Genomic DNA, 22,664 nt, shown 5'->3' with positions numbered 1-22,664 from the left:
TTTTCTACAAGGTGAGCATGCCATGCCTTGCACTTGCTATATCAGGGGCTCTGGAAGAGCAGTCCTGGTGGAAAGTCTCTGTTCCAGAAGCTTCTATTCCACCTCAGCCCAAGGTGGAAGCACAGTGAGGATGCCCATTGCTTTCTCCTTCCTCTCTCCCTCCCTGTTGAGTTGTACTGCCAGGTTTCACATTGGACCTGGAGTAGTTGTTCTGCAGAGCTTAGGGACGCTTCACATATGTGCGTGGGACCAGCCCAGTCATGCTTCTGACATGGGAGCCTGGGGGCTCCCCGCTGACTATTTCTCTAAATGCCCCTGAGAACCCCCTCTCTAAAAACAACAGGGGTGAATTTTGCTGCGTGCTTACTTTAGTTAAGGTGCTATCTAAGCAGTTTACATAGAGTAACTTTTAGTCCTCCCTACCATCGTACAAGGTGGGTACTATGGTGATCCTCGGTTTACAGATGAGTAAACTGAGGCACGGAAAAGGTAAATCACTTCCTCAAAGTCACACAGGTAGTGACTAGTGGGTCTGGGATTCAAACCCAGGTAATATGGCTCTGAAAACCCCACTCTTAACCACTATGCTAATACTCCGTCTACCATGGTATGTCGCATCTTTGATGACTGAGGATCATTCAGGACCGGAGTATCTGCAGACGGCTGGCCTGACCCAGAGGCTGATCTGGATCTGACAAAGCACCCCAGGCCTGCTCTTCACCCTCCATTTCTTTTTTTTTTTTTAAGATTTTATTTATTTATTTGACAGAGATAGGGACAGCCAGAGAGAGAGGGAACACAAGCAGGGGGAGTGGGAGAGGAAGAGCAGGCTCCCAGCAGAGGAGCCTGATGTGGGGCTCGATCCCATAACGCTGGGATCACGCCCTGAGCCGAAGGCAGGCGCTTAACCCCTGTGCCACCCAGGCGCCCCTCACCCTCCATTTCTTCCACACCATCTGTTCACCCGCTTACCAAAGCTAGAAATGGAAAAGTCAGCCCTGACCTCCTCCATCCTGACCTGGAGTCCCCGCCCTGCCCCATCAGCACAACCAATCAGTTGTCAAGTCCTGTAGGTTCTAACACGCAAAGGCTCTCAGTCCCGTCCTCTCCCCTTATCAGACCCCCAGGATGGCTTGTCTAGACTGTCTTTTTCTTTGCCTCTTGCAGATGTTACATAAACAACTGTGTAGGGCTCCATTTGAATAGTTCGTAAGTCTTAGCAAGATGTAGTATAAAGAGTTTCATAATCTTCATCTTCTGGGATGTTGCCTAGAGACTGGCAAGAGCCTTGGCCTGTATCTCCCTGCCTCCACATTCTCCCTGGGCCAGCGAATTCCAGACTAGCCTTCTAAAACCCAAATCTGCTCAAGGTCCCCCTCCTTCTTCCCCCAAATCTTTAATTTCCGTGTGTTTCATAATTGGGGCTTTGCCCAACCTACCACCACTACTCCTCAGGACTCTCTTTCCTCTCAGCCACTCCTACATGGAACTCTCAGCCACTCCTGCCGGGTCCCCAACATGGAACTTTCCTCCGGTCCTCACACACATCCTACCTTCCCTCTGTCATTGCACCTGCTATTCCTGCCGCCTGGAATGTCCTTTCTCACCCTCACCACTGATGGACTCCTATTCATCCTTCAGTGCCCCTAAAGGTGCCCTGGACTCCCCTGGGCAGAGTTTTTTGCTGTAAATTCTCTGCAGTAGTATGTGTCTTGTAGTAGTTGTTATGAGGATTAAAAAAGTTTATACTGCCAAATGCTTAGGTCTGTGCCTGGCACAGAGCAAACACATCATTAATGATATTATTATTATTTTGTCTTCTGAATGTTGCTGTGATTATAACCATCTCCCTGCTGCCTCCTCTGTAAGATGACAGCCTCTGAAAAGCACGGGCTGTATTTTCTTCTCTTACCATCTTGCTCTCTCTCTGTCCCTCTTCCTTATCTCCTCATACCTGGCGTGGAGCCTGAGGAGGGTTAGGTTTCCTACAAAGATTTGTTAGCAACTTCTGCATTTTCTTTATGGTTATTTGCCTTGTTCTTCTCAAAGTCTAGAGCAGAGAAGCCAGTCTGTTTAATGGATACTCTACAATTAGTTGGCTAATCATCGTCGTCATAATGAGGGCTATACACTTTCATAGACCTTCTAGCCACTCTTTCTTTGGTATAACTCTTAAATATTGTTCCTTTTCTTTATCGACTAACTTTAAAAAAAAAAGAAATAGGGTGCAATTGCTGGATCATAGGGTAGCTCTATTTTTAACTTTTTAAGGGACCTCCACACTGTTTTCTAAAGTGGCTGTACCAACTTGCATTCCCACCAACAGTGTAGGAGGGATCCCCTTTCTCTACATCCTCTCCAACATTTGTTGTCTCTTGCCTTGTCCATTCCAACTGGCGTAAGGTGGTATCTCACTGTGGTTTTGATTTGAATTTCCCTGATGGCTAATGATTTTGAACATTTTTCCATGTGTCTGTTAGCCATTTGTATGTCTTCATTGGAAAAGTGTCTGTTCATATCTTCTGCCCATTTTTTTATTTGATTATTTGTTTCTCGTGTATTGAGTTTGAGAAGTTCTTTGTAGATCTTGGATACTAGTCTTTTATCTGTAGTGTCATTTGCAAATATCTTCTCCCATTCCATGGGCTGCCTCTTAGTTTTTTTGACTGTTTCCTTGGCTGTGCAGAAGCATTTTTATCTTGATGAAGTCCCATAAGTTCATTTTTTCTTTTGTTTCTCTCGCATTTGGAGATGTGTCATGAAAAAAGTTGCTGTGGCCGATGTCAAAGAAGTTACAGCCTATGTTCTCCTCTATGATTTTGTTGGATTCCTGTCTCACATCGAGGTCTTTCATCTATTGCACTACTGGGTATTTACCCCAAAGATACAGACGTAGTGAAGAGAAGGGCCATATACACCCCAATGTTCATAGCAGCATTGTCCACAATAGCTAAATTGTGGAAGGAGCCAAGATGCCCTTCAACAAACGAATGGATTAAGAAGATGTGGTCCATATATACAACGGAATATTACTCAGCCATCAGAAAGAACGATTACACAACATTTGCAGCAACATGGACGGGACTGGAAGAGATTATGCTAAGTGAAATAAGTCAAGCAGAGAAGGACAATTATCATATGGTTTCACTCATTTATGGAACATAAGAAATAGCAGGGAGATCGGTAGGAGAAGGAAGGGAAGAATAAAGGGGTGGGGGGTAAACAGAGGGGGGAATGAACCACGAGAGACTATGGACTCTGGGAAACAAACTGAGGGCTTCAGAGGGGAGGGGGTTGGGGGTTGGGTTAGGCTGGTGATGGGAATTAAGGAGGGCACATATTGCACGGAGAACTGGGTGTTTTATACGCAAACATGAATCATGGAACAGTACATCAAAAACTAGGGATGTACTGTATGGTGACTAACATAACATAATAAAAAATTATTATTAAAAAAAAAGAAATAGGGTGATCTTGTAGGAATGGTATGAAAGCCAAGGAAAACCACCCCACAGCCCCCACTTCCTCTAAAGGGAAGTATAGAGTACTACACACCTGCCAGGCTCATCTTTTCCAGGAAGATGAAGCAACCAGGCAATTAGAAATGGCCTTTCCAGAAACACATTTAGAAGCCGTTTAATGGGGCACTGTCCCCAGAACCAACTGACCCGGGGGAATGGTTTCCCAGATTAATGACCCCATCAGGAGATGGGACTCCATTTCATTACCAAGTGTTTCTTTTCTTCTATTTTAGGTTTTAAGACTGGAAGAATTTATCCAACAGAATAAGGTACCTACCGGAAGAGGCAAAGAAAGTCCCCAGGAATTGGACGGCCAGCACCGCAGCATTTTAGAGACCCAGGTAACCTTGGGTTTTTTCTGATTTAATTAAAGATATTTCCCTTCTCGCAGCACCTCATCGTCCCTGATGACACACGCTGGCGTTAATGGGCTCTTTTATCTCCCCCCTCAGAGCTGCCAAAATATCTGAAAAAAAATCACCGCAAAATCCATTTGCAAAAACCATGAAGAAAATAGAGTTCTGAGTAATTATCTGCGTGGTTTGAAAAAGAACAAGGCTTGTCAGATGAAATCTTCTCTCGTCTCCGAGAGCAGCTTGCCTGGCAGATAAGAGGGTGCTGGCCTCGAGTCGGCCTTCGGTTCTGCCCAGCAGGAAGCACAGTAATAACGCCCCCTGGCCACCTCCCTCTGCAGCCGAGACATCAGTTACTCTCCTGCTAGCCCTTCCCCGGGGGGCTGCCCTTTTAGGGACCCTGCTCCAGGGCAGACGCTGGTTCCTGCATGTCCTCTGTCCACTCACGATCAGCCCTTTTATTTTCCTAGGGCCGCCATAATGAATCACCACACCCTTGGCGGCTTAAACCACAGAAACGTGTGGCCTCACAGTTTTGGAGGCTAGACATCCCAAATCAGGGTGTGAGCAGGGTTGGTTCCTTCCGGTGGCTGTGAGGGAGACTCTCCTGCGGGTCTGTCTACCAGCTTCTGAAGGCTGCTGACAATCTGTGGCATTCTGTGGCTTGTGGGTGCATCACTTCAAGCTCTGGCTCTGTCCTCCCGGGGCCCTCTTCCCTGTGTGTCTGTGCCTCTGGGTCTTCACATGGCTTTCTTGTAAGGACACCAGGATTCTTGGTTAGGGTCCACCGTCATCCAGTATGACCTCATCTTAACTAATTACATCCACAAATCTTCTATACAAATCAGGTGACATGAATAGGTACTGGGGCTAGGACGTCGGTATCTCTTCCCAGGGCCACAATTTAATGCAGAACATGAGCACACATTTAATATTTGCTGCATGATATCAAACACATAAATAATTCCCGTGAAGTTGGCGTTTGAGTGTCCTGGCTTCAGTGACCCTCTTGGTTCAGCTTCCCTATTAATCTTCACAGTTGGAACCAGCAAAAGCCCACCACTGTAAGATTTTACTTTGCTCCTGTCCCAGGTTTTCAGTCCACTTCATACTCCAGGTGGGAAAACACAAGTGAGTCTGAATCTCATTGCTTCATCCTCACCCGTCTCTTATTCACCATGTCCATGTGCCCGAGTGTCGACAGGAACTGCAGTTTCTCTCCCTCAACCCCAGACTTCCAGAGCTTGAGCCCTGGTCCTGCCAGCCACCCCCATAGTCCCCCCCCCCACTGGGATGGCCCCTACTTAACCACATATTCACCAGGGTAAAAATGAGCTAAAAATCTGGTGGATATCGATGTGAATGACAATGAACATTTGTATGGGACCCAGTCAGCTCTAGAGCAAGGTCCCAACTTCTTTGGAGTCTTCCAACAACCGTGAAATGCACTCATTTTACAAAGGAGGAAACTGAGGCACAGAGAGGTTGGGTGACTTGCCCACGGTCACAGGCATTTAAGCAGCCAGGACAGGACAGAACTGCTGGGTCTGTGGCTCTGAGCCCCCACTCTCCTTGTGAGAGTATTAGCACATGCCCAGGATGCCTCCCAGATAAAACAGACCTCAGCTCTGTCTTGGGTGGAGGAGGGTAGCCAGGATGCCCTTGTTTCTCCCTCTGACACACAGACTGGGGGAGAATCCTTGAGCAGCCCTCTTTGCACCCACATAAGCCTGCAGGAGAAGGCTAACAGAGCAGATGCACCTTCCTTGATGGGACTGGTCCTTCCTGATCTGGGGCCACGCATCCTTTCACCATGAAACTTGGCTCTCCTCCCACGCTCCTTGGTCTAGAACATTGTCCCTCATGAGCCCGGTTTCTAGAGAGCGGTACACACCCCTCCTAGGGTGTGCGTGAATTGCACATGGAACCTCAGGGAACATTAGTTCCATTTGATTCAACTCTACATGCCCGTTATTTATTCATTCCGCGGTCATTTGTGGAATACCTATGTTGGGCCAGCTCTGAGCTAGACGCTGGAGGAGAGAAGCATTCGTAAACCAACGGCTTGAAAACTATGTGGACATTTAGTAATAGGATTAAATATCTGGGGCTGTGTTTTCTATCAGGCAACTATTATGTGCTTTGCAGGTATGGTTTGTTCTCTTCAACTGTTTTCTTTTCAAATACTTAATCCATATACGTGGCACAGAATTTAGAAGGTATATAAAGGCATACAGTGAAAAGCATCCCCGATCCCTAGTTCCCTGTGTGGTTTCGTTTTATTTTCTCTCTTCTTGTGTATCTGCTCAGAGCTATAGACCGTGCATATGCAGGCATAATTATGAATATATTTTTTTTCTCCAAATGGTAGCATACTGGCCTGTGCTCTAATCTACTTTTTCTATCTTAAATTTTCATAGCTTGGAGATTGCAACACATCAGAACACTTACTTACACCTCATTTGTTTTCAAGAACAACTGCCCAGTGTCCCCTTGTAAAGAAAAACTGTAATATATGTAAACTTGCCCTTATGAGAGATACTTGGGTTGGTTTTCTCCATTACGGATACTGCTTCGGTGGATAGCTCTGTAGAGGGAGATAGTGTAGACGGTGGTGAGGCAAGCTCCCCCTGCACCAGACGCCTGAGCTCTCACTGGCCCGACAATCTTGGACAAATGATTTAGTCTCTTCGCTTGAGCTTCCTCATCTGTAAAATTGGGGCAATGATACCATCTACCTCAGGGGCTTTTGTGAGGCCTAAATGTGAAGCCTAATATACGTACAGTGTCGGAAAGTACCCAGCACGGACGAATGCTCGGTGGGTGCTAACTTGTGATCGTAGAATTTTCTGGGTCCAGTGGCATGTGTGTCTCTAACTTTGATAGTTACGCCACATTGCCTTCCTCCGATGATGTCCCAGCGCACACTCCCAACGGCCGCACGTGTGAGTGTCTGTCTGCCACAACCTGGCCAACGCAGTGCATTATAAAACTTGCGGAATGTAACCCACCAGAGAAAATTTGGAATTTAGTTCAAATATTTTTGGCAGGCCGACTATACACGAGCCAAGCAAGTCAAAGCTTGGCCCAGGCCAGAGATACAAAGTCCTAGAGAATTTCTCAGGCTGGTGGAGAGGCTGTGTGAGCCGCCCCCTGCAGTGCGGCCAGAGCAGGCACTCCACAGGGACCGGCCTACAAGGGGCCATAAAATTCAAGTGTGTTCAAGACTCGGGAGTTTTGGTTTAGGCCATTGGTTCTTCTGCCAAAGCACTGCAGTGAGTCAAGAGAGATATAAATAATAACGTCAAGTGAGAGCCGAGCTGTCTTCACTCCACTCCCAGAACATACAGACAGAGGGTTGCCAAGCCTGGGTGTGGCTCTGTCCCCGGCACAGCTGGGACTTTGCCGAACCTTTTGTCTTGATCTCTCATGTCAAGTCTCTTTGATTCTCTTAGATACATAGTTTTATTCATTAGTTTTCAGAAAGCCACGTCAGTCTTGGTAATTCTGAAGGAAAACTTTTTTTCTGAAAGACTCCTCTGGTGCCTGGGTCACAGTGAGCTGAGGCAGAAAAGGAGTGAAGTTTCCACAGATTCTTTTTTTTTTTTTAAAGATTTTATTTATTTATTTGACAGAGATAGAGACAGCCAGCGAGAGAGGGAACACAAGCAGGAGGGGTGGGAGAGGAAGAAGCAGGCTCATAGCGGAGGAGCCTGATGTGGGGCCCGATCCCATAACGCCGGGATCACGCCCTGAGCCGAAGGCAGACGCTTAACCGCTGTGCCACCCAGGCGCCCCTCCACAGATTCTCATGCCTGTACCCTTCCAGAAGAAAAAGAAGAATCATTGGTGATCATAATTATTCAAGTCTTTTTGCCTCACCAAATATTTATGCGTGGCGTCTATGCAGGGCATGGGGGCTGGATGCTGGGGTCAGTAAGGACCAGTCTTGGCCCTTGGAGAGTTCCATTTCTAGGAGGGGGAAATAAGTATTAACTTAAATAATAACCTAGTATGATAAATACTGTAATAATGGCAGGAAGATTCTTTGCAGCCAAAATGAGAGAGGCAGGTTTCTGCCCAGGGGAGTCCAGGAAGGTTCCACAGAGGAGTGACTTCTGCTGCCATCTGTCTGGACACTGAAAGTTGAAGATGACTTCCCCAGAAAGGGACTGGGCAGGGGGAAGGAGCAAGGGAAAGGTCTCAAGGTGAAATACCCAAGGCCTGTAGGAAGGGGGATGAGGGGCACACTGAAGCTCTCCCAGGCCTGGGAATTGTCCCCTGCTCACAGGGGGCCCTGCGCGGTTCACTGGGCAGCTGTCACCATGTGGCCTACCCAGTGGATCATAGGAATCCCAGGGTGTCAGCTGTCCTGGGGGTGGGCAGACAAACAACCACTAAGCCCTCGAACGACTGCAGGGAACCCTCTGTGTGGTGTGAGTAGAGGGGTCTGGTTCTCTCTGACCTGGAGCAAGGCAGGCTGCCCTGAAGATTTACTCTGTGGAGAGATTCTTGGCTGAGAATCGAGCTGAGATTTGCTGAACCTGGGAAGACAGCATAGGGCAGGCAACAGCTCCGGTCTGAGGGTTAGGACATGGATTCCACCCCAGATTTCTCCCAGACCTGTTTGGGGGACCTTAGGCAAGTCCAAAAACCTGAGATCGGTTTCCTCATTACTGTGAGTAGCAGACACAGACCAGGCCTTGACTGTGTGCCAAGAACTAATAGTAGGAAGATCGGTAGGAGAAGAAAGGGAAGAAGAAAGGGGGGGGGAAGCAGAAGGGGGAATGAACCACGAGAGACTATGGACTCTGGGAAACAAACTGAGGGCTTCAGAGGGGAGGGGGTTGGGGGAATGGGATAGGCTGGTGATGGGTATTAAGGAGGGCACATATTGCCTGGTGCACTGAGTGTTATACGCAAGTAATGAATCATGGAACTTTACATCAAAAACTAGGGATGTACTGTATGGTGACTAACATAATATAATAAAAAAAATATTTAAAAAAAGAAGGAAAAAAAAGAACATAGTACTTTATGCAGCCCCACGACAACCCTGATAGACAAGTGTCATTATCATCCTCACTTTATAGGTAGGGAAACTGAGGCCCCCACTCCAAACCATGACCCAATACTGCTTCTCTTTAGTAAAATGAGGGCAATAATCCCTACTTGGCTCTACACCCAGAGACTTGTGGTAATGAACGGAAGAACTCAAATGAAGGAACTTTTCAAAACTGTTCAAGAGTCTATAAATGTAAGGTGACTTTATAGTATCTATTACAATCCCCTGTAATCATTTCAGCAAAACCCCATTGCATTAGGTGTTCTATTTTAAGACATACATAATGCTACCTTTGAAAGATTGTCAACTGAACTTGAGCATGACTTTGAATATTCCCTTCCAGGAGATTTCCTGGGTGTAGGTGTTCCTTTAAAATAGAAACGATCCAGAAGAAGTTAACTGCCTGGGAGATGAAAGATGAAGACCTAATGTGATCGCAGGTTTAAAATAACCAGCCAACTCTTTGCTTGGGAGGAGCTGGGAGGAGGCTTTGGTGGTAGACGGTTGGAGGAGGAAGCAGAACTCTTTATTTTTCTGTGCACACTTTATGCCCAGGCCACTTTGGCCCTGGACTGAGAGTGCTGGCCGAAACCAGAGCAAAATGCCTGATGGGGAAACCAAGAGTGTAAATCAGGGGCGGATAACTCTGAATACACCAGAAGTGGCTCAGGGTCATTCCTGGGAGGAGCTCACTGAGATCCCAAGCAGATAACCAGGAAAGGGCAGCTGGTCAGTGTGTTCCATTTGAAGGTCAGGGGAGAGCGCGCCATTGACATGAGTATCAGTGAGCTTGAAAGAACTCGTTCAGCCAACTGTTGATCTCCATGGTCATGTCCATTAGTGAAACATTCTGATGGCACCCTAGGGCCTCTTGAATGATGTACTTTGACCTCAAATGCCAGGGACACAGGTAGAGGGAGAGAGGAGGGAAATATTTTTGACACTTATATGTTTGTCCCCCCGCTGAACCATAAGTGTGCTGAAATCAAGAACTATGTGTTCTTTATCTCTGCCCTTCCAGCACCTGACATACCTGTATGTGGCAGATGTTTAGCACCATCTTGTGCACAACTGAACCATGACACGACAATTGAATGAGTGGAATTCATTAAGGGTACCATTTTGAGTCCTAGTAGTCAAAGGTCAGATTAGGAACACCTTCAAAGATTAGTCTTGGCTGGAGGACGATTTAGAAGAACACTGGGCTCCTTCTCCAATTACTTGTGGAGGGAGAGGAGGATTCACCCTCTTTTTAGAAAGAATGCCCCTGTCTCTGGTCCTGGAAGATGGAAAAAAAGTAAATAGACAGAAAGGATTGCTGAGTTCACCTCCCTGTTGATTAGGAAAACAACCTTTATCTATCAGGTTGATCTTAAATGTCTGTTTCACAGATATTTCTCACAGCACATTTGTACAACATGGTTTGAACTCACACCCAGTTAAGTCCTGATGCTGGCAGCTGGCGATCTTGCCAACATGGCGGTAGCGAGTACCATTGGGGTCACATGGAATCACGGGGCAGGCAGCGGGACAATCCAGGGGTCCAGTCCTCATGCCACCCTCCAGTGGCCATGTGACCTGAGGCAAGTCACTGGACTACTCTCTGATCTCACATCATCATCTGTAACACAAGGATGGCAGTGTCTTTCCTGCCGACCTTACAGAGTCCTAGGCATCCATCAGTCAATATATGGAAATAGAAAAATGGATGCAGCTGGGAGCCAGTGTAGTCATCCCGGTGCATCATCAGCTTTTTATAGCATCTTCCCTCCTCTCCTGTTTCTGGACTCCTGCCCAGGATGCCTTTAAATATATGAGTTGTTGATAAGGTGGCCCAGAAATTAGATCCTGCGCATTTCCCTTCACGGTCCTCAGAGTGGCTCAGAGTACATTGGAAATTCTTTTTCATCTCTGTAATAACTTTTGTGAGCTATTTGTCCATTATTCATATTGCTTTAAGTTTCTTCTCCTCTTTTCCTTGATCAGGCTTCATGTGTCTTTTCAAAAAGCCAGCTTTCCGATGCATTGCTCGGATCTCTTCTTTTCTATGTCATTAATTTTGTCTTTTGTACCTATTTCTTCTGCTTACTTGGGGTTTATTCTGTTATACTTTTTCTAACTTCTGAAATGTTTTCTAATAAATACAGTGAAGGCTATAAGTTTCCTTCTAAGTGTATGTCGTTAGCTTTATCCCAGAGTTGACTTTTTTGAAACTACATTCTTGTTGCTTTCCTAATTTTATTGCATTGTCATCAGATCACATGGTCTGCAGAATGTCAACACTTGGAACTGTGGTAAGATGCTTGTAGATTTCTGTGGGGTCATTTTTTTTTTAGATTTTTTTTTTTTATTTGAGAGAGCGTGTGAGCACAAGCAGGGAGTGGGGAGGAGCAGAGGGAGAGGGACAAGCAGACTCCCTGCTGAGTGGGGAGCCCGATGCGGGGCTCGATCCCAGGACCCCGAGATCATGACCTCAGCCGAAAACAAACGCTTAAGTGACTGAGCCACCCAGTGGGATCATTTTTAAATGTTCCCTATGTGATAGAAAAAAACCTATATTCTCAGTTTGTCATTTAAGTATATAATTGACCCTTGGACAATGCTAGCGTTAGGGGCACCAACTCCCTGCATAATTAAAAATCCACATGTAACTTTTGACTCTCCAAAAACTTAACTACTAATGACCCATACTCTGACCAAGAAGCTTTACCAATAACATAAACAGTCAATTAATGCATATTTTAAAGTAAGCTAGAGAAAAGAAAACGTTATTAAGAAAATCATGAGGAAGAGAAAATACATTTATAATACTGTACTGTATTTACTGAGAAAAAAAATCCACAGATAAGTGGACCCTCACAGTTCAAATTTGTGCTGTGCAGGGGTCGACTGTATGTTTGAATTCTAGCTTTGTGATATATTCATTGTGTGATCTTGGGGAACTTGTGTGTCCTCTCCTGCCTCAGTTTTGTCATCTTTAAAATGGGATGATACTGCCCATCTCATAGAATTGAGGGCCTGGCAACACTTAGCACCATATAAATGTTAGCACTGATTAGTATTTCTTTTTTTAGTTATTAGGTTTAGCTTATTAATCTTGTTGTTCAAATCTTCTACATCCCAACTCATTTTGTTTACTTAATATATCAGTTCTGAGAGGTGGTTATTAAATTCTCCCGTTCTAGTTGTAAATTTGCCCATTTCTCGTTACAGTACCGAACACTTTGCCTAGTTTTCAGGCTTTATTGTTAGATGCCTACAGATTCATTATTAGAGAGTTTCAGTGAATGATTCCTTTTATCAGGATAGATAACATGGTGAACTTAGCCAGTTCATGTTTATCATGATTACTGATACCCTCAGGATTGCTTTTGCCAATATATTTTGTGCTTTCTATTTAACAGTACTTCTTTATAACCTCTGATTTTCCTTTAGAAACCTGGATGGATTAATGTTAATAATTCTGTATGTATTTATGCTGTAGTATTATGCTATTCTGAGTCATTGCTGTTGTTCCTCCTTCTCTGTGCAATTTTCCCTGGATTATCCAGAACACGTATTCATACCAGGTGTCTCACAAAGCTGTGGTGCTTAGACTGCGATGTTTGCTTCTGGCCTTTATAGGAATCGGGAGTTATCCAAGATACTTGGAATGCCCCAAATACCTGAATGTGGGAGGCAAAGGTGGGCTTTTTAGCTTACGGTCCACGCGGAGATTGCAAGCTGGTCAATGACATCGTTTTTGAAAGTGCACAGCAATGAACTGAACTCACTGGGCCCTGCAATGAATAGCATGTCAGCCGGCTGGATTTTAGTACCCAGCTACACACACTAAAGAAGAAGGATTCGGGCAAAGGAAAATGACCATGCAGCGTGTTCTCAGTTACTGGCTGGAGGATTTATAACATTTTAAAAACTATATCTGGGATTATTTTTACCTTCCAGGAAGGGAGAAAGAGATTACTCCTATAACTAATACAAGGCAGAAAACACTTTCATCTGTTTTATTGATTGCTGGGTCTCTGGAACAGCACCCGGTATATAGTGTATGCCCAAAAATATTTGTGAGCAAATTACAGTAGCAAAACAAAAAAACGAAAAAACAATTGTTATGGGACCTTCAAGAGCAGAGAGTATAATTGCAACAGAAGAGCTTGCGAAGGCTTCCTGGAGGAAGTGGCAGTTGGGTAGGGCTTTGAAGGATAAGTAGGTTCTCGAGATTAAAGGGTGCAGGAGATAGCACTGGATCAGAGAAACAGACTACCAGAAATGATAGAGAATACGGGATTCATTTTTGGAAAACATGGCATCATTGTGGGAGCCAGATAAACACTCTATATTCAACTATTGCATCCACGTCCAGTGTCAGGCTTAAAGTGGGCCTACAGCTGGGCGGGCAGTCAGAAGGAAAGAAGGACGGATGCAGAATGGGGAAGACCAAGGACCAATGTAGCCCATGAGGCTGAATGGTATTGGTTTCTGAAGTCGATGAGCCTCCAGCTGGGAGGACTTTGGTGACCTGTAGGAGAATCCAGCATCCTTCATCATAGAGCTAAACATCCCCTGGGCCCGGGAAATGGAGAAGCCTATGGAGGGTCTGGCGGGAGATGCGGGAGCCCAGAGCCCCAGGCAGACCAGGCCAACCAGGTGAGCCAGCAGATGGGCGACGATGTGCATGGGCTGCCACAGCACGTGCTGTCCTGCAGCAAGCATCCAGGCATGAACGGAAAAGGCACACCCATCTTCCAGATCTTACACAAAGTCACGTGGTCCAGAACTATGCAGGGCAGGGAAGCCTGGAAAAGGCAGTTCTGGCTTAGCTCGTTGACCCAGGGCACATCACACTAGAAGGAAAGACAAGGGCTCTTGTAGGAGGGGTATGGGAGGCAGAGGGAACCCTTACTCTCTGATGGGCCATCTCCTCCAGGTGCCCTTCCACGGGCCCTCCTAGGCAGAGATGGGCAGTGACTTTCTGAGTGTGGTCTCCACCCTGAGTCTCTGGAAGCAAGGGCTCCAGCATCACATGGTATCTGCCATGTTTAGAGGCAACACAAATGATTCAAACAGAACTTGCAGCTTAAGAATCATCAAGGCACAAAGGGCTCTCGAGCAGAGCTGGGAAACACCCAAACTCTGGGCCATGGGATATAGTGGGAACGTGGGGCGAGTGTGGGAGCAAAGGGCCCTCCTGCTCTCTGAGAGACTTGTTTGGGTTTGTTCATGTGTTGTTTCCTGAGTGTTCTCCATGTATCACACCCTGCTTCTAGGAGCCAGGGAAACAGCGGGGAACAGAGCAGAATCCCTGCCGCATGCAGCTTACCTTCCAGTGAGGGAAACAGAGTAAAAAAATAGACAAGTAATTGACATTAGGCCATGATCTGTATTTTGAGGAAGACATAGAGCAAGGTGGGAGAAAGTGAGAGGGGGTGGTATTTTAGGGAGAGTGATCAGAGAATAGTAATTCTGGGCAATAGTAATTTGAGTATTCAGTGTGGAGCTAATAGTAGTTCAAAGACTTTATATTTATTGGTTTATTTAATCCATGACAACATAACTTTCCCAAAGTTACATCCTTGATAAGAAGAATTGGAATTTAAACTTAGGTGTCTGGCACCAGAGCTCAGGATTTAAGTCAGGGAACGTCTCTTGGTTGTGGTGAGTGAAGCAAGGCATGCAAATATTACAGTGAAGAGCGTTGCAGGCAGTGGAACAGCCAGTGCAAAGGCCCTGGGCCAGGTGCGTGCTTGCTGTTTGAGAGGGTGAGACCAGGAATTCAGATCTGGACATGTTGCAGTTTGAGAAGCTTATTAAGCATCCAAGTGATATTTTGGAGGACAATTGGATGTTCAAGTCCAGATGTTAGGGTAAGGCTTGGAAGCAGATCTGATTTGTTTGTGGTCAGTATTCATGGAACTAGATGAGATGCTAGTGAGAGAAAAACGGGGAGTGAGTGAGAGAAGTCCAAAGACTAAGGTGCAAAGGAGCAGGTGGCTTGAGCACAAGAGACTAAGAAGGAGCAGCTGGCAAGGGAGCAGGAAACCCAAGAGAGAGGATTGTATGCAGGAGGGAGTGGCCAGATATTTCCAGTCCTGTGGGGAGGCTCAGTTAGCTGAAGCCCAAGGAGTGACCATTGAATTTGGCAATACGGAGATGATCACTGGTCCTTTAATAGACATTGGCGACCTTTAATAGACACTATAGTACCAGGAAGGGCAACCAAAGCAATTTCATGCCAGGTTGAGAGGGAATGGGAGACCCACGCCCCAGCCTCCAGCCTCAGCTCTGCCCCTTCTGAACTCTGCGGGCCCCAGGGACATGTCCCAAGGTCTCTGGAGCACAAGTTGAAAACCACAGATGTAACCAACCCCTCCGTTTTACAGTTGAAGAAGTTCTGGGCCAGGAAAGGGAAGAGACTGGGTCAAGGCCATGTGACTAGTTAGTGGAAACTCCAGGCTGCCATTTATCATTATTTAATGAGATTTGCCAATAAAGACATCTGTTCCTAGCTTGTCTTATTATAGTGTGTTCCACAGACAGTGGTTATGTAACAAGTAGACAAATCAAAAGAAGAACATCTTTTTCACCTTTTACCTCTGTGGGAAGGGGAGAATGATAACATGAACAAATTCAATTCATAGAAAATTCCTAGGCCTCAGTGTTCACTTATGGTTTCCATATTCTCCCACCACACCCCCTTTCTCAACACGTATGGTCATTCAAAAAGTTCCATGTTCTCTGATCCTATGTCATGAGATGTCACAGGCTGCCACCTTAAAATGGGCATCGTAATAATAGCGATTGTTCACATGGACCAGTAGCTGTTGCTGGTGGTGTTCTCTGATCCCCATAGCAGCCCCAGGGTCAGACCACCTGATTGCATGTCCCATTTCCACCACTCACTGATGGTGAGACCCTGGACAGGTTACTTACTCTCTCCGTGCTTGAGTTTCACCAGCTGTGTGAAGTGGTTGGACAACTGGAAGGCAGGATATGGGGATAAGGGCTGCTGCTGCTAAGCCAGGCACTGTACTAGGCCCTGAATCATCCTGGGGCCTCATCACGCCAGGCCTGTGGACTGTGCACCAGTTGGGGATCGATGGGGGCTCTTTCTCCTCTGCTCTCTGGTTTGATAAGCCTGGGTTGAATCAGGGAAGTGTACTCAGTCTCACTTTGCAACTGTTTTTGCCTTAGGATCCATGCTTGAAGCTGAATAAACCTGAGAACCTGCCCAGAGGAGACGAGTATCAGGATAAGTTAGCAACCGAAGAAGGAACCAGCAGTGACGAAGAAGAAAGGTACAGGAGGACATGCAGGCTTGCAAGTGCTCCAGTGAATGAGGACTCAGATCTGGAAGGACTCATTCATTCATGCATTCCTCAAGTGTTTATCACTGCCCCTTGCATCACACTTAGGAAGAGAACAGTTGTGTCTTGTATATTCTCAGTACAGCTATGGGCTTAACACAAGTTATCTTATTCCATTGCTACACCATCCTAGAGAGGCCATTTTATAGATTAAGAACCTGAAACTCTAAGAGGTTAGTAATCCTGCCCAAAACTCAGACCTGGACTGGCCCCAAATCTCTTCTTGTTCTTCCAAGTTTTCTTTAACTAGGGGAGATGGGGGGGCTTTGTCACTGATGGGGGATCCCCCGTCTCTGTCACCTATGTCAGTCAGCTTTTGCTGCTATAACAAACATTCCCCAAAATCAGTGATTTTTAATTCCTAGGTCAGCTACCTGTATTCTTGGCTCCTGCCTGAGGGTTGGGTGTTAATTTTTGCCCCAGACTGGGGTAAAGTTCAAGTCTCGTCCACATGCTTGCTCACTCTGGGACCAAGACTGAAGTATTAGTCCCTATCTAGAGCATGTCGTTGCCATGGTAAAGAGAAGAATCTCAAAAGAGCTGATGAAGCTATGCAGTGCCTCTTAAAGCCTACGCTCAGAACTGCATCTTCTCATTTCTAGTCATATTCCACTGGCCAAAGCAAGTCACATGACTGAAATTATCAATGGACAGAGAAGAATACGCTGTCCACATGTCTTATGGTCAGCTTGGGCTGCTGTAACAAAACACCACAGATTGTGTGGCCTAAACAACAGAAATTTGTTTCTCTTAGTTCTGGAGACTGGGAAGTCCAAGGTCAAGGTGCTGGTCCACTCAGTTCCCAGTGAGAACTCTGCTCCTCGCTTACAGATGACCATGTTCTTCCTGTGTCCTCACATGACAATAGGGGTTAGGGGTGGGGAAGAGAGAGGGTGGTAGAGGAGAGGTCTCTTTCACGTCTCTCCTTATAAGGGCACTAATCTCACCATGAAGGCTCCACCCTCATGACCTAATCACCTCCCCAAAGCCCTGTCTCCTAATACCAATCCATTGAACAACAGGTTTCAACATATGAGTTGGGGGAGGGGTCATAAACATTCAGATCATAACCTTGGGGAAGCAGAGTGTAAACCCCTAAACCAGACCACAGCCTACAGCCCAGTGAATTCTCAGCTACTAATACTTCCGCCAAATCCTCCAGATTTTGCCTTGGGATCTATGAGGCACATAAGAACAGCAGTGAAGGAGGACAGACTCTGGAGTCAGGTCTATAGGTTAAATCCTTACCACTGACAGCTACAAACCTTGTCTTGCTTATAACTCACAATTCTAGAGGGAAAGAGAGAATCTTTTTCCTGAAATTATGACAGAAATTTCAGAGGTCTTTAAGGCACTCAGCTTGGGTCACATGTCAATCCCTGAGCTAATCACTCCTGCCACAAAGATGGAGTGCTCCGACTGGCCAGCATTTGTGACACATCCTCCCCTGGGCCCATCTGACGATGAGGGCAGAATGGGCTGCCCCTGAACTCTGTGGACTAAAAAGAATCACATGGAAAGAGGAAAGGCTTTCCCAGGGAGAGGATGCTGGGCAGACCAGTGGTAGGTGGTGATCACAACAGCCTTGTTTTTTTCTTCCATGGTGGCTATATTGGTAAGGGGTTGTCCTCAACTATAGAAGCAAAAAAGGAGGGGTTCTGGAGGTCACTTCCACAGGAGTTTTGGTGAACAGAAGAGCTAAGCAGTGACAAGGAAGGAATAGAAATGTTGCCTGAGCTCTCAGGTCAGGAGTTGCGGAACAGAACGAATGCAGTGGCTCTTTGGGTGCAGGGTTGCATATTTAGTAGTTAGCCTCATGGGGAACGCTGGTCAGGACACTGGACTTCTTGGCACGGTGGCTCTAAAAAGGGAGATGGCTTTTCCATGGGCTTAAGGTCAACTTCAAAAGAGCAGGTTAGGATCAGCTTTAATGGGCAGGGATGGAGGACATTAGGACATCAGCTTACTTAGTGATGGGTGGCAAGATGAAACTGGCTCCTTAGGAGGAGCTGAGGAAATTTGAGACAGTAGAACGGGGTCAGAGAGGGAAATCCCATTAGTGGTGTTCCAGGGAGTAACGACGGTACGAATATAATAACAAGTATTCATTGAATGCTGAAGCGTGATAAGCACATTAAAATGATTAGCCCATTTAATCTTCATTATGCAGATACTATTATTGAAGTGCCTTGCTTTAAAGATGAGGAAAACAGAACAGGGAGGTCAAGTAATTTACCCAAGGTTACACTGCTAGTAGATGGTAGGATTGGATGAGTGTCTCTGATGCCAGAATCACAGTTTTAGCTACATCTCAAGTTAGGGCAGCTGTTCTGTGCAAAATGGAGAGCCACAGGTCTTGTACCTTTCCAGGGTCACCTGATCCTTTAATAGTAATAAGAACTGAAACTTACCCTTCCAGCCATGAGTTTCCAGTCTGGCTTGAGTTCCTCTTTCTGTAAATAGCTATAAAACTGGACAGAACCTAGGAATGCACTCTTGAGTAATGGGACAATATGCAGAGAAAGACAGTGTTCTTGCAAAGGGAAGCATGACTCAAATCCCACGATCACCCACACTTTTCTGCCTGGGGGGAGTTGCCAGCCACAGCAAAGCAGGTAAAGTCAAGCTGAGCTGAGAAAGCAGACACCAGACCTCGGGGCTGCTAAGGTGGCTGGTCCTCTGTGAGGGGAGGAAGGACAGAAATCTGTAAGAGGATTTGCCATAGGTCCTTGGCCAAGGGCTTGAGAGAGCATACAAGGTAATGCTCCATGGGGCTTGATGTGTGTGGCTGCTGTGGTGCTGAGTGAATGGAAAATCCCAGAGGGTGTGCCGTGCTGGGAGATGGTCAGTCCCAGCTCACCCAGGATAGAAAAATCTCTCCAGACAATACAGGCCTTCAGTGGAGACCTCATGGAGGTCATACTTCAGGGGTAAGAAACACAACCTGTAGGCCAAGGGCCATACCCTAGAACAGAAAACAATATTGAAATTCACCTCCTCTAACAAAAGACGAATTCAAACCCAAAAGGATCTGAAAAGGCCTTCAGTAGTTTAACTGCCTGGCAGAACAAAAATCAACACTTTTGAAAGGAAAACATAATCTAGACTCTCTATTATCCACCTCTGTTATATTATCACAATATCCATCATACAATAAAAACATTATGAGAATGCAAAGAAGCAGAAAAAATATGACCTGTAATCAAGAAAGAATATCAGCCAATAGAAACAAACCCTGAAATGACCTCGATGTTGGAATTAGCAGACAAGGACTTTGGAACAATGATAAGAGCTATGTTCAAAACATGAAGGAGAGACAGTTATAATTGGTGAACATATAGGGAACTCAGCAGAGAAATGAAAACCTTGAAACAAAGGGAAATTCTGAAACTGTAAAGTACAATATTCAAAATGAAAATCTCACTGGTGTGTATAATAGCAAACTGGAGACCATGGAAGAAAAATTAATCACTTGAAGACAGATTATCAGAAACTGTCTTATCCAGAGAATGAAGGGAAAAAAATTTAATGGAAGATCCTTAGTGACCTATGGGACAAAATCAAATGGTCTAACGTGCATATAGTTGGAGCCCAGGAGGAAGAAGAACAAGAAAATGGAACAGGAAAAAATATTTGAAGAAATAATGGCTGAATATTCTCCCAACTTGACGAGGAACATCAACTTACACATTCAGGGAGCTCAGTGAACTCCCAACAACATAAATCCAAAGACAGCATCATAGACACATCCTAGAAATCCCTAGATACATCAAAGAAAAACTGCTGAAAATAAAAGATACACCCAAAGTCTTAAAAGCAGCCAGCTTTTAAAAAAGACAAATTACAAATACAAGGAACACTTGAATTCTCATGAGTACTAATGATAATTAACTTCTTCTTGACTTTCCAGCCTCATTGACTTTCTGTTTTCCAAAAAGCACCCAAACAATATCATTAAAGTCCTAAAAGGCAAAAAAATACCCTGTCAACTCCAAATTCTAAATCCAGTGAAAATATCTTTCAAAAACAAGAGTGAAATAAAAACATTTTCCAGTACATAAAAGCTAAGGGAATTTTTCACCAACCAACCTACACTATGATAAGTGCTAATGGAATTTATTTAAGCTAAAAGGAAGTTATATCAGATTTAAACTTGGCTCTATAGGAGAAAACGGAGAGCATCAGAAATGGTAAACGTATACGTCAATATAGAAGACCATTGTTTTACCTTCTTTTAATTTCTTTAAAACACATCCAACTGCTTAAGAAGAATAATTATAATGATATCATTAACATTTTATTATGAGATTAAAATTGCATGTTATTGATAATATATGACTTAGCACAAAGGACAGGGATAGGATTTTTTTCTTTCTTCTTTTTTTTTTTTGTTTGCTCTCAACACTATTACAATACCATTGATTATATTCCCTGTGCTGTACCTTTCAACCCCGTGACTTATTCATTCCATAACTGGAAGCCCGTACCTCCCCCTCCCCTGCTCCTGTTTTACCCATCTCTCTACCCCCTCCCCTCTGGCACCATCAGTTTGTCCTCTTTATTTATGGGTCTGTTTCTGTTTTTTAAAACAATTGTTTGTTTGTTCATTTGCTTTGTTTTTTAGATTCCACATATACATGAAATCATATGGTATTTGTCTTTCTCTGTCTGACTTATTCCACTTAGCATAATACTCTCAGTTCTTTCCATGTTGTCACAAACGGCAAGATTTTCACATCATATATATATACACCACATTTTCTTTATCCATTCATCTGTGGATGGACATTCAGGCTGCTAGGACAGTGATAAGATTAATAGAATCATATTGTTGTAAGGGACTTACATTTTACATCAAGAGTTACCTTATTAACTCTAATATGTTGTGATAAGTTAAGGATACAAATTATAATCCATAGAGCAACATTGAATGTTAATACAAAGAACTAAAAAAAAATTCAGTAAAGGAACTAAAATGGAATGCTGAAAAGTATTTGCCAGGTAGGAAGGCAGAAAGGAGGAAGAAAAGGCAAACAGTAAGGAAAAGGATTGGGCACGTAGAAAGCAAATGGCAAGACTTAGATTTAAGTCCAACCATTGTAATAATTACAATGTTCATGAACCAAACATACCATCTAAAAGAAAGAGATTGTCAGAGAGGATAAAAAGGGAAGGCATTGCTATATGCTGTCCACAAGAGAGACATTTAAATATAAAGACATTATTATGAGCAAAATTGTATCCCCTCCCCCAAACTCATATGTGGAGGCCCTAAGCCCCAGGAGCTCAGAATGTGACATATTCCGAGATAGTGCCTTTAAAGAGGTAATTAAATTAAAATGGGGGTGATTAGGGCAGCCTTAATGCAACATGACTGATGTCACTGATGTCCTTATACGAAGAGACCAGCACACAGACAACAGAGACAGAGGAATGACCGCGTAAGGACACAACATGACGGTGTCCATCTGTAAGCCTCAGAAGAAGAGAAGCGTCAGAAAATAAACAAATCTGACACCTTGATCTTGGACTTCTAGCCTCCAGAATTGTGAGAAAATAAATTTCTGTTTTTTAAGCCACCCATCCTGTGCTGTTTCGTTACAGCAGCCCTTGTAAACGGATACAGGCAGAGACAGGTCTGAAGAGAAAAGGGTGAACTATGGCAAGCAAACAGTGAGCGGAAGGAAGCTAATGGGGCTGAATTTATGTCCGAGTAGGCTTCAGAGCAAGGAAAATTAGGAGGGATGAAAGGGGATATGTCCTAATGGCAAAGGGGTCAGTTCATCTGGAAGACAACAATCCTTAAATGTGTCTGACCTCATGACAGAGCTTTAAAAATAGTGAAGCAAACAAAGAACGAAAGGGAGAAATCCACAGTCACAGCTGGAGATCGTGACACCTTTCTCTGAGATTTGGACAACTAACCTAATAGCAGTGAGGATACAGAAGAGTTGAGTTACCCTATCAGCTAACTTAATCTCGCTGACATTTGTAGACAATGTGTGGGACATGCAGAACAGATCTTTCAAGGCACATAGAGCATTCACCAATGCAGAGCCACAAAATAAATCTTGATAAATTTCAAGGATTGGAATATTCTCTGAAATGTACTCTGTCTACCACAAAAGAATTAAGTTAGAAATCCAGGATAAGTGGCTCCTGGGTGGCTTAGTCATGTAAGTGTCTGCCTTCGGCTCAGGTCATGATCTCAGGGGCCTGGGATCCAGCCCCATGTCAGGCTTCCTGCTCAGCTGGGAGCCTGCTTCTGCCTCCCCCTCTGCCCCTCCTCCCTGCTTGTGCTATCTCTCTCTCTCAAATAAATAAAATTAAAAAAAAAAAAGGAATGATATCCAGAATAATA

The 22,664-nt window shown here is 44.8% G+C and overlaps 1 protein-coding gene across 1 annotated transcript in view; it reads left to right on the top strand.

Annotated features, from left to right (window-relative positions):
* The window catches only part of FAM184B (family with sequence similarity 184 member B), a 136,740-nt gene that overhangs the window by 87,459 nt on the left and 26,617 nt on the right, over positions 1-22,664 (top strand). Inside the window, exons 7-8 of the mRNA XM_026514504.4 lie at positions 3,755-3,862; positions 16,131-16,234. Coding sequence (XP_026370289.2) covers positions 3,755-3,862; positions 16,131-16,234 — 212 coding nt within the window. The remainder of the gene's footprint in view (positions 1-3,754; positions 3,863-16,130; positions 16,235-22,664) is intronic.

Source organism: Ursus arctos, unplaced genomic scaffold (assembly GCF_023065955.2).
Source record: "Ursus arctos isolate Adak ecotype North America unplaced genomic scaffold, UrsArc2.0 scaffold_9, whole genome shotgun sequence".
Classification (NCBI taxonomy): Eukaryota; Metazoa; Chordata; class Mammalia; order Carnivora; family Ursidae; genus Ursus; species Ursus arctos.
This window is presented reverse-complemented; position numbering and strand designations above follow the sequence as displayed.